General features: G+C 38.0%; 1 protein-coding gene across 1 annotated transcript in view; it reads left to right on the forward strand.

The window, feature by feature from the left end:
* LOC136261314 (uncharacterized) overlaps positions 1 to 13,474 on the forward strand; it is an 81,160-nt gene that overhangs the window by 41,367 nt on the left and 26,319 nt on the right. The window contains exons 7-10 of the mRNA XM_066055294.1: positions 6,104 to 6,418; positions 6,478 to 6,801; positions 6,857 to 7,174; positions 11,661 to 11,699. Of these exons, the coding sequence (XP_065911366.1) occupies positions 6,104 to 6,418; positions 6,478 to 6,801; positions 6,857 to 7,174; positions 11,661 to 11,699 (996 nt within the window). The remainder of the gene's footprint in view (positions 1 to 6,103; positions 6,419 to 6,477; positions 6,802 to 6,856; positions 7,175 to 11,660; positions 11,700 to 13,474) is intronic.

The raw sequence follows: 13,474 nt of genomic DNA on the forward strand, positions 1-13,474 counted from the left end.
AGTCCTCTACATTTGAGTCCCTTAGTTGGCAATACTTTCAGATAAGGCTCAAACGAATACTGGTTTACTGTATTCGAATATTCGTTCAGCTCTAACGAAATCAGTCGAATAATTGGTGTAACCAAGAAGCCTACAAATAACCACAAACAGCTTTGTGGCTTCGTATGAATAACTTTACTAAGAAAGAAATGCCATAATTCCCTTTCTGAAAGGATTTTCACAGCGATACTGTGATAGAAAGTGATTGTAACAAAGTGGAAGTACCTGGAATAAGCCACAAATCCAAAGGGGTGACACACAGGCACTCACTGTAGGTAGAACTGCGACCGCGGTCAAAGTCTAAGTCAAAGGTCAAGGCCACCAAAATCATGCCAATTCAATGGTCAAGGGTAAAAGCTTCCAACCCACAATTGAAAAGCGTTGAAATATCGTTGCTAAGTCACCGGTAAAAGGTCAAAAAAGGTTCTTAGTCACAGGTCAAAGCGAAATTTCGGCCAGTCAAGACTTTGACCGTGGTCACAGATCTACCTACAGCACATGCCTACATGACACCCCCTTGAAATCCGTACAAAGTCTTGCACTTATGGCGATTCACCGTGGAATTGATACATCTTCACCAATTAGTGGCTGCCTAATTCTATTACTACTCTTCGCTTTATCACCATAGTCCTTTCCTTTTTGTTACTTTCTTAGCATTGCCTTCCACTTTGTTATTTACTGACAGCTAATCTCGTGTCACCATATAATGATCACGTACAAATAATCGTTTGTTAATTTTATTATTCAGCTACAAAGCAAACGAATATTAATCCAAATATTCGGCTAATCATTTGAGCCTTACTTTCAGGTATACATTATCTTTGCTCGGTCCTCCTGTTAATGGTCAGTAACTTCAGACTTGGCTTGTACTCCAATATATTGAGACATTACGTGCCCACAACATGTGACAAATAAACAAAACATTCATCATATAAATACACATGAACTGTTTATGGTTTGTGCTAACCTGACACATGTATATCATGACCACTCAAGTTTATCACAGCTGCTGCCTTGTAATTTGTCTCAATCAATTGAACAAGAAATCCTTTTCACCATGCACAATTGATCATCTGATGCAATAATTGATTCATCAATGATTCAGCATTTGGCCATACCAAATTAGTCATATGTTTCACAGATTGTTTGCCCTCTAGTATTGACCCTGCAAGCCAAAAAATAAAATAATTTCATGCAACTGACTGCTTTGCTGGAGTTTATATGACTGTTCTATTAGAGTATCTCGGGTGCAAAGTTAAAGTTCTTCCAAAATAAAGTGATGGAGCTCTATTTCCTTCCCCTTTGCTACTACACCTGTTACTGCTTGCACAATAATATTAAAGAGTCTACAGCCATATTGGCAATCGTTTTAAGAGATCATGTGATTTACATTTATTTTTGGGTTTGCCAAAACATTGACCTGCCACATCCATGATACATAAGATTAATTTGTCATGGCCTTAGTGTAATGCAATGTGATCATCAAAAGTAGTACAGAGCCACACCAGTGTGCAAGTACGTAGCTATCGGAGAGCTCCAGGGCTGTAAGATTTAGTGTGATTTTTCATTTTGAAAAGTTCTGCTTCTGAAAATGAGTGCATCTGAGCCATTCGAACCCCCCTGGTTATTCCCTTGAACATAGCTGAAAATAAAACATAATGGCACTTCACTTTCAGTAATAATTGATAGTTGGGGCATGCATTCAGACTCAAAATTAATTTAATGGCATGCTTGACGTCATTCTATGCAGTATGCACGGATTCAGTAGTCATAATAATGTTATAAAAAAGCAAACAAAGAAGTAGAAGGAAAAATTAGGAATTTTCAGTCTAATTATGCCATAAAAAGGATTATGCCATAAAGGATTATGCCATAAAAAGTAGGGAAACAAGGGAGGTCACCTACACCTGCAGCTATACTAGTGGACATTTAATTCCTAATTCAGTCATGGGTATATAGACTGAAGTAGGAATTAAAAGTCCGTGCCCTTTTTTACTGCATGGCTGTTTTGCATGAATTTTACTTCTTTTTGTTTTTATTTACTTCATGGCTTGGGACTTGTTTTTACCCAATTTCTTCTTATCTACACATACAATGATGATTGTTAGTGGCGGATCTAGATAGGTTTCTGTGGTAGTCTAACTAGCTCATTATTGTTGTATTCAGGGATGTTCCCACAGTGATCAGCAGTGGTCGGTACCGACCACCACTCAAATAAAATAGCCACCACTACCTCTCAGAAACCACTACAGATTCACCTCTGACATACAAAGTTAATGCCCCACACTACTCTTCTGGACCCAACCCTCTCTCTTGTAGCCACCACTACTCTAAACCTGGGCACATCACTGGTATTAACAGCAAACAACTATATACCACTGTACTTCAGTAGCATGAATGCAATTGCACTTTACCAACACCATTATAGCTATTAACCATCAGCAACACTTCACTTTTCACCACACACTGCATTAAGAAGATCGAGATACTCTAATAGAGCAGTCACGTAACTACTCTAATAGAGCAATCAAAGCTAGAGCTTAATCACAACTTTTGCCCTACGGTTAGCTGGTATTTACAGTTTAAAGCATTGAATTTATTGTAATTGCTAACTAAAATTAGCCTAGAATTCAATCTCAGAGCTTCTAAACTCACAAAATTTCTGGAGAACTGTCCTCAGATGCCTTATTGTTCAACTATACCAACTTTCAGAAACCCCTTTTAAAAATCCTAGATCTGCCACTGATCGTGGAAGATAGAAGTTACAAAAACATAGTAGTGCAGACTTTATTGACTGTTTCTTAAAATACTCTAATAGAGAGTGACACTTCTAATATAGAACATGCGTAGAACATTATAGAACAATCTATTGGTAGCTATAGATTTTGAAATTACGAACTTTTACTGTTGAGATAGATTTAAACTATGATTATCATTTATAAGATCAATATTAAGCATGCTGATCAGTTGACAGCAGTAGTTCAGGGTGGGAAATGGGTATGGACGTCCTTGGTGTGATCCCTGGACAACTTCTTTTGGCATTTTTGTGCACTTTTGAATCCTTGGCAACTGTTCTATTAGAGTATTTTGCCCCGTGATTTTCCATCATGCTGGTTTTCTCCTTGTAATTCTGTAGCTTTCAACGTGATTTGTTTTAAACCTTACCGCAAAAGGTTTGAGCTATTATGACAATACAAAGACTGTTATTCTCATAAGTGGTTCACCCTGCAGGCATGAAAACAGTATTGGTCTTTTATAATAATTCTGTGAACATCCATCAGATTTTCATCAACTTAGTGCATGAATTAACCTTCATATATCCTTGAAGTAAGCCAAATTTCGAGGTGATCAAGCTGTGCATATGCTTTTTAATACAAAAATAGATCAAGTACTTGGGGGGTTCATGGGGAGCAGCCTAACTGGAATGTACTAATGGGGTACTGCACCATTGTCTGCATGCCATGGGATAGCAGCCCCCACTGAGAGTCCCAGCTGCTGGCAAATCAACTACTCCAGTTTTTCACTGCTCTAGTATGCTTAGTACTGTCAAATCCTGTGCTTTCCTACCCACCCATCCAATTGCCTAAGAGGGATTCAGTCTGGCATCCTAGGACACAGCATAACTGCTTGGTAACTGGGTGAAAATACCATAACGCTGAAAGGCATAACCATTTTTCAGTTGCAACAGGTTGATATTAAAGCTGCAATAGCCTCTGTGCTGAGAGATTTACACACCCCAACGAAGTCCTGGGCTTGTCCAATTTTCACCCAAATTAACCATATGCATAACAGGTTGACTTGGTTGCCTGAGAGTGTGCATGACCATACTATTGAGTTGCCGTGCAGTACAGCCATAGCTAACGTTCCCCACTTCTCTAATGCAAGTATAACCAATGACAGGAATCTAAATGTCTGTATAAACATGCATGGGGTTAGCCATATATACAAGAGATTAACAATGCTTACCTCTACGTATATCTAATAGTCAACATAAATTTTAGCGGATTTCGTTTTCTTGGAAAGCTACGTACATTCGTGGAAACTTGTGTTGCACACTTGATAAATTATAGACTCGGCTATATAGTAAGAGATAACTGAAAGCTCATTGATTTATATACATTGTTCAATTACTACTTAATAGAATGCTCACTAACAGCAAATACTCTTATTGAACAGCCACTCTTGACATATGTAAACATTGAAAGTTGGTAACTAAAGTTTAGTGAATTTGGTAAATCCAGGAAATTTGCCAACCTTTTTTTTGCCAATTTAGCTATTTTATATTGTTCAATATTGGCTTGGTGGTAAAATTCATCAAACTTTTATCCACCAACCTGCTTCATATACTGGCTTGCCAAACTTAAGTCACATTGTTTCTTGTACAGATCATTGAGGTGTTTGAGGTTCGGATAAGTGAGGATTCACTGTACTTGTTCCTGGTTGAGCTTTTGCATAAGATTTCTGTAAGCAGATTGTTAAGTAGGTTAGTGTTGTTCCAGTATCAGCTGGTTATTACAGTTCTAGTTCCAGTTTTGGAACCATAATCTTTAAAATTACAGTTCCAGTTCTAGTTCTGGAACCATAACCTTTAGAATTACAGTTCTAGTTCCAGTTCTGGAACCACAAACTTTAGAATTACAGTTCTAGTTCCAGTTCAGGAACTATGACATTTTTTAATTTCTAGAACAACACTTATTTTAACTTAAGTATTACCAAAAGCCCATAATGAATTATGGACACTCACTTGTAAGTTATATATGCTAGTCTTGCCAGATTTAATTGTTTCATGTATGCAGAGCTTAAACTGTAGTTATCAGCATTATTACACAAACATTATAACACTATATGGGGTGCCAAGGGTGGTACTTAAAGACCTGTAGCTAATTATCAAATACTGCACGAACCAGACATAACAATGTGGCTGAGCCAGAATTGCATTTGGCATTCTCTTCTAATATTATAGCTAATCAGTTGTTTCAAGCAGTGTTTTAGCACACTGATACATACATGGTAATACATACAGCTTTTATGAAGTTATATACTACATTGTGTGCTTTTGTCAGCAGGTAAATTCTGGTTTTGTAAGAGCATAAAATCTCATTGCAAAAACTGTATGGTTACGACCAATTCCAGTTCCAGTTCATAAAATTTCTAGTTCTAGTTCCAGTTTTGAGGAAAGCAAAATTATAGTTCTAGTTCCAGTTTTAAGGAAAGTAAAATTATTGTTCCAGTTCCAGTTCTAGTTCTAGAACTGGAAATGGAATGAAAAGGGCTGGAACTGGAATTATTTTAGTTCCAGTACTGAGAACTGGAACAACGCTAAAGTAGGTGTGACCCTTAAAAGTTCTTTGTGGGTTGGACATAAAACCTATAAAACACTCCATTGTGAACAGTGAGTTTGTTCCACTGCTGAAGAAGGCATCGGTATTCTGCATTCTGACCTTTGCTGGCTTTTGGTTTGGTTTTTTGGCTTTGAGTATTACAGTTATCAGTTAAATGAAAATCACATGAAGAGTATCCACTTGTTACGTTACAATTCAATACAAAAACAAACTGTGCTTTCTACACAAGATCTATTGGAGATTCTCAGGGACTCTTGGATGTTGAGATAACACCATTTGAAGCATGCGTTGACCCACAATGTCACAGTGTGTTTGTCTTGCTGCTTGGCAGCAGACAAGGGACCAAGTACATGAGTATTTATACTTGTACTTTGCTTAAATACTTTCTCAGTTGTACTTGTACTTATGTTTATGCAAATTCTTTGTTAAGTAATTGAGTAATTAGTAATTAAAATACTAATAGCATAAGTACTTTTAAAGTACATACATATAATATAGCATAATGAATGGGGTTGGAAAAAGCACTAGAAATATTAATTTTCATGAAAGTTCTACATTACACATATGTTTTGAGTTGCACCGAAAGAATTTTTAATGCTAATAAATACTGCAAAGTCATCATGAGGAAAAAGTAAGCCTGGTTTTTTGTTTAATATTGTATGATGGGATACAATTCATGTCTATACTGTACTGTATGATATGTTTATACACTTACTATACAGTACCCACTCCCAGTGTAACTGTCACTGCCCCCAACACTCAAATAGTTAGTCAGTCACTAACACTAGAGTGTAGTGTGACTGCTGTGAGAGGTATCACCAGTAGAGTGGATGTTATATGGAGTAGGGATGGTACAGAACTTGAGAGGATGGAGGGAGTCAGTGTTAGCTCCACAACAGATAACTCAGTAGAGTACACAGACACGTACATCTCACAATTAAACACAGCTGATGATGGTAGAGAGTACCAGTGTGAGGTGGTGATCAACACTAGTCCACCAGTAATGGCTGATGATAGTGTTACACTGGATGTGATGGGTTAGTGTGCTTATGCATATAAAGATACAATACTTAATAGAACGTTTTCTTCTCCTTAGTCCCACCTATTAATGTCACCACATCACCAAGTGATACCATACAATCAGCAATGGTGGGTGATACCCAAACCCTAGAATGTTTAGTGAGTTCAGTTAGTGGAGTGGAATTCAATTCAGTAATGATCAGTTGGATGGGACCTGGAGGAGACACTATTACAAATGATAGTAGAATGACCATCAGTCCAACCAGTAGTAGTGGCAACAATTACACTAGTAGTATCCAGTTTACCTACCTAATGGAGGGAGATAATGGGACATATACATGTAATGCGATGATACTGGAAACTAATGAATCAGCATCAGTTTTGCTGAGGAGTCTTACTGGTAAGTAGTACACCTTCTGATATAGTATATAGGAGTTTGTTTGTTTCTAATATAGTGCCCTCTCCCTTTGTGAATGTCACTGCCCCTAACACTCAAACAGTTGGTCAGTCACTAACACTAGAGTGTAGCGTGACTACTGTGAGAGGCATCACCAGTACAGTGGATATTATATGGAGTAGTGATGGTACACAACTTGAGAGGATGGAGGGAGTCAATGTTAGCTCCACAACAGACAACTCAGTAGTGTACACAGACACTTACAACATCTCACAATTGAGCACAACTGTTGATGGTAGAGAGTACCAGTGTGAGGCGGTGATCAACACTAGTCCACCAGTAATGGCGAATTATAGTGTTACACTGGATGTGATGGGTTAGTGTGTGTTTTTGTGATAGAGTGTACTGTTTCCCTCTCCTATAGTTATACCCTTTTGTATCACTTTGTATTGTATGTTTATAGGTTGCAGTATTATTATGCAGCTACTTTAACTTTGAAATGACTAGTGTGCATGCGTTGTTTAGATCTGCAATGAGTTTACCAATTTATTGAGCATTGCAACTAACAAGCATGTAGTTATGATAATAGATACCTTGTAAAATTGAGGCAGATCTGCACAAGGTACTGTAGAACATTGCTAAACTACAAAATTAATGGATTTGATAATCAAATGTCCACAGAACTCACTGTACAGCAGAACCAAAACTACAACAACACTCTTGTACATAAGATTTCTCTGAACATGATTTCAAAGTGTTATCTTTATGCTCTACTGATATCCCAGTACCTGCAAGTGTCAAAGTGCCGTGCAGGATTATAGAGGCAATCTGAATGGCTTTGCTACTAGTTGATTGGTTTATTGTCAGTAGGTGATGACTACATGTACCTTATCACCTAGAAATACTCATGACATAATAAAAACCACAAATGGTACTGGTACCAATGGTGCAAATATTGAAAGTATTTTACAAAGCATGCAAGTGCTACATTATTTATACACGCTGACTGAAGGTACATTTAAGTTTGATTAGTCTAACCAATGCACGTTTGAGCTTGATTATACCCAGGCATGATTTATGTGTTGTGAGACTGGTTTCTAGTCAGCATTTGACCGGATCTGGGAAATCCACTCTTATCACCCATGACAGCAAGTCTGATTTTTTAGCACAAACACCAAGTTACATGAACATACACTGTCCTTTCAAGGTTAATTGGCCTACTTTTGCTGACTGCTTTATTCAAGAGCACATTTACACTTTCTGCTTACATGCACATATCAAGACACACGATAGTGTGTCGTGCGGCCCAAGAAGCCGGCGCGCCACACCGTGAGTATATACACACCATGAGTATATTGACAGGAAGAAAGAAAACGTCATTTTCACACATTTGTATCTCGGTGATACCTCATCCGATTGGAACCAAATTTACTGCAGAGTTGTCCGCCAACTAGGGGAGTCTACATTCCAAATTTGAAGGAAATCACTCGAGCCATTTCCGAGATACGAGTGGCCAAAGTTTCGTTTTTTTTCTTCGTTTTTTTTTCTTCGTTTTTTTTTCTTCTTCGTCTTTTCGCACACTTGCAAAAATTGCTATAAAACGCAAACGCGTACTCCGATCACCTTGAAATTTGACACACAGAAGGGGAGTCCAAAGGCGAATCCTAGTATCAAATTTGGTGCAAATCCAATGAATGATTCAGGAGTTATGACCGATTATTCACGTAAAACAAGATCAATTTGTTGTCACGCCTACAGGGTAAACCGCTCCATGGAATGAGTTGAAAATTGCTATGTAGATGGAGTAACCATCGTAGGAGTGCCTTTTGGTGGTTTGAAAGGAATCGAGATAAAGACTGTGGAGATATGACACAAACCCAACCTGTGTCACAATTACGCGATCGATTTTTAGGAATAAAAAAGTATTAGTTTTCACGCCTACTAGGCAAACCGCTTAGAGCAATGAGCTGAAAATAGGTGTATAGCTGGAATAATCTTCATTGAAAGTCCTTGCAGTAGTATAGAAGAATTGGATTACAAACCACTGAGTTATGATTCGAAAGCCAACTCCGTGTAGCAAATGCGAGATCGAGATACTCCAATAGAACAATCACCCTAATAGAGCATTCAGCTAATTTATTTACTCCATTATAGAATTCTATTACATTACAGGTTATTCTGTAGGGAGTTCAGCTGCAAACAGTTAATCTTATAGACAGTTCAGCAAGAAGCAAGTCACCCTATAGAGAGTTCAGCTACAAATATATCGCTGTAGTGATTCAGAACATTACAAGTCACACTGAAGAGAGTTCAGCTATAAACAAGTCATGCACCCTGTAGAGAGTTCGGCTACACTCTCTAGAGAATTCAGCTACAAACAAGTCACTGTGGAGAGAGTTCAGCTACAAAGAAACTACCCTGTAAAGAGTTCATCTATACAAACAAGTTACCCTATAGAGATCAGCTGCAAACAAGTAACCCTGAAGAGAGTTCAGCTACAGACAAGTCACTTTATAGTTTATACAGTGTTCAGCTACAAGTAAGTCACTCTGTAGAGAATTCAGCTACAAGTAAGTCACTCTGCAGAGAATTCAGCTACCACCAAGTCACTCTGTAAAGAATTTTGCTACAAACAAGTCACCGTGTAGAGAGTTCAGCTACCAAAACACTACTCTGTAAAGAGTTCAGCTATACAAACAAGTTACTCTGTAGAGAGATCAGCTAGAAACAAGAGAGAGTTCAGCTAGAAGAAGTCACCCTGTAGAGAACTCAGCTGCAAAGAAACCCTGTAGAGAGATCAACTACAAACAAATCACCCTGCAGAGCATTCAGCTATAAACAAATCACCCTGTAGAAAGTTCAGGTACAAACAAATCACCCTATATACAGTTCAGCTACAAATAAAATCACTCTGTAGAGAGTTCAGCTACAAAGAAGTTATGCTACAGTGAAATCAGTTTGAAACAAGAGATTTCAGCTACAAACAAATTAACCTGTAGAGAGTTCAACTATGAACAGATCATCCTGTAGATAGTTCAGCTAGATACAAGTCACCCTATAGAGAGATCAGCTATAGGAAGTCACCTTGTAGAGAGATCAGCTAGAAGAGGTCACCTTGTAGAGAGTTCAGCTACAAAGAAACCATCATGTAGAGAGTTCAGCTGCAAACAAATCACCCTGTAGAGCGTTCAGCTACAAATAGATCACCCTGTAGAGAGATCAGCTAGAAGAGGTTGCCTTGTAGAGAGTCCAGCTACAAAGAAACCATCATGTAGAGAGTTCAGCTACAAAGAAACCACCATTTAGGAGATTAGCTGCAAACAAATCACCTGCAGAGAGTTCAGCTAGAAACAAATTACCCTGTAGAGAGATCAGCTAGAAGTCACCTTGTAGAGAGTTCAGCTACAAAGAAACCATCGTGTAGAGAGTTCAGCTACAACGAAACCACCATGTAGAGAGTTTAGCTGCAAAAAAATAACCTGTAGAGAGTTCAGCTAGAAACAAATCACCCTGTAGAGAGATCAGCTAGAAGAGGTCACCTTGTAGAGAGTTCAGCTACAAAGAAACCATCATGTAGAGAGTTCAGCTGCAAACAAATCACCCTGTAGAGAGTTCAGCTACAAAAAGATCACCCTGTAGAGAGTTCAGCTAGAAGAAGTCACCTTGTAGAGAGTTCAGCTACAAAGAAACCATCATGTAGACTCTGAGAGTTAAGCTGCAAACAAATCACTCTGTAGAGAGTTCAGCTAGAAGAAGTCACCTTGTAGAGAGTTCAGCTACAAAGAAACCATCGTGTAGAGAGTTCAGCTACAACGAAACCACCATGTAGAGAGTTTAGCTGCAAACAAATAACCTGTAGAGAGTTCAGCTAGAAACAAATCACCCTGTAGAGAGATCAGCTAGAAGAGTTCACCTTGTAGAGAGTTCAGCTACAAAGAAACCATTATGTAGAGAGTTCAGCTGCAAACAAATCACCCTGTAGAGAGTTCAGCTACAAAAAGATCACCCTATAGAGAGTTCAGCTAGAAGAATTCACCTTGTAGAGAGTTCAGCTACAAGAAACCATCATGTAGACTCTGAGAATTAAGCTGCAAACCAATCACTCTGTAGAGAGTTCAGCTAGAAGAAGTCACCTTGTAGAAAGTTCAGCTACAAAGAAACTACCGTGTAGAGAGTGTATCTGCAAACAAATCACCTGTAGAGAGTTCATCTAGAAACAAATTACCCTATAGAGAGATCAGCTAGAAGAGATAGCTCAGCTACATTTCAAGTCACCCAGTAGAGAGATCAGCTGCAAAATAATATCCTGTGGGGAATAATGGGCATGTAATAACTATATGTATATAATTTGTATAATTACTAATAAATCAAAAATAATTGAAGTATTAAAAGTCTTCTTTAAGTTCTTTCTTCTTCCTGTGGTAAAGAAAAAAACACATGGGTTAAAAAACCCCCAAAGCCAGCCATTGGCCAGCTTTGAAGTATACAAATACAAAAAGAAGTGATATCTAATCAAGCTGTAAAAAAGGTGCGGCCCCCAAAAAGGCCATGGTGAAAAAAGGTGTGAAATCCAAGGTGGCGGCCAAGAAATGGCTGTGATGGTAGGTTAATGGTAAAAATTTTAATAACGACAATTCAGGTGAATTTTGTGCCGCTTGGTCTTGGCACCAAATTCACCTAAATTGTCGCTATTAAAATTTTTACCATTAACCTACCATCACAGCCATTTCTTGGCCGCCACCTTGGATTTCACATCTTTTTCACCATTGCCTTTTTGGGGGCCGCACCTTTTTTTACAGCTTGGCTGTTTTTGATTAGATTTATATTATAACATATGATTATAATTATTTATTTACCTACAGTGTTTACTCCCACTCCTACCAATACATCACGACCATCAGGTATGTATTATGACCGTATTACAAATGCCTTAACTACGTACACAACATAATTATACACCAAAACTTGATACACTAGTATAATTATTATAAATTATTAATTTAAAATGAAGTAAGGATCCAAGCAATAAAAATACTGAAACAATAGACGATTGATGGTATTACAACATAGCTCGGTGGTAAAATCCCTACATTGGCATGTTGTAAAAATGACTTTGTATTTTCCCACTAAGCTATGCTGCAATACCATCATTCATCTCTTGATTTACTACTCTTTATCACTTGGATACCTACTTCATTAATAACTTTTAATTTAATAGTTTGTTTGGTTTTTTGTTATACATACAGCTATACACTTGAGTCAGCTTTTCACCTACCAGGGTGTGTCACTATATTTTTACTGTGCTATAGTTTATTAATTCAGCCAGACAAATAATAACGAGGTGTATCATCGTGCATTGAGTAAATGGATTGTTAAAAGGCATAATTTTGATGCTCGATTGTTATTAATTAACCAAGATTGTGTTTATAGGTGCGGTCTTACCTATTTTAAAGTTACAGGTATCTATACCAACTGTAAGCACTTAAATAAGTTTGCAGCATTTAAATATGCTGCTCAAGGAAAGTGCTAATAGGGAAAATTAATGCCATTATTGCATGAAACCAGCCTGATTGAAGATAAAGGTGCAGAGGCACACACTCATCAGAACCCCAAAAGGCACATGCCACCAGGGAGTTTGTTATTGTGGCGTAAAATGTTGGCTCTGCACTACTTTGTTTGGCCTCCAGCCTTGCGACTGTGGTTAGGGAGGCAAGCTGGCAGACAAAAATTCAAATTTTGGTGATTTTTAAATTTCTATATCCAGCCGCCTGTAAGTGTTTTCTTGTTTTTAATGCTGTATTTGATGTTAGATGGATTAATATTATTCCATAAAGGAATAATATTTTTGTCACGTAAGATGTCTCGAGGATGATTTCTGAAGGTGGTATTTTAGGTGAAACGTGTCACTTTTGTGGGGATCCGTACTGCCTGATGAATAGGTTATTGATCTCCATGATCTTTAAGACTATTCCTGCTTTTTAAGTTGCAATTTGTTGCAGTTTTACAAAGTTCCACATAACTGTAGTGTGTAATCTTCAAGTGAATATAGACTGATGCAGTGTAGTGTAATTTTGGTGAATGTTTATGCAAACTACATTATGATTTATACTGACTGTTTTTTGGTAGTTAGGTATTTTTAAGGTGAGCATTCTATGGCTATTGGTAAAATGCGGAATTATTGAGCGGAATTCCGCATCTGTCAATTTCATCACGTGATTCATATAATCGAGTCTTAACATGATGCATTGGCAGAGTGAATACATTTGTATCTAGCTGAAACTTCATTCTAGCGTATTACATTACAGTAAAACAGTGTTCCTATTAAAAGTGGATGACAACAGCGAAGCAGAGGACCTCGCAGCAGACGAACCAGACAGGAAACCAGTGTCAACTGCTAGTCATGGTACTCGTCATGGTGTATTTATTAACTGAAACTGTAAGTGCTCCCTTGGCTAAATCCTGGCTAAATCGCTAAGTGTCACTGCCATGGAGAAATCTAGTAAATCCATGATAGAATGGCACGCTGCACTCACTGAGCTAGCTTTGTTCTACTATGCTACTCATCACTGAATTGTTGCTGTACGCGTGATAACACTAAGACAGCATTGCAAGACTTTTAACAGGGCTAATGTATTGCTTGCTGACCAACTCCGCCTCATTCGTGCTGAGCATCATG

The sequence above is a fragment of the Dysidea avara genome, chromosome 7 (assembly GCF_963678975.1).
Source record: "Dysidea avara chromosome 7, odDysAvar1.4, whole genome shotgun sequence".
Lineage (NCBI taxonomy): Eukaryota > Metazoa > Porifera > Demospongiae > Dictyoceratida > Dysideidae > Dysidea > Dysidea avara.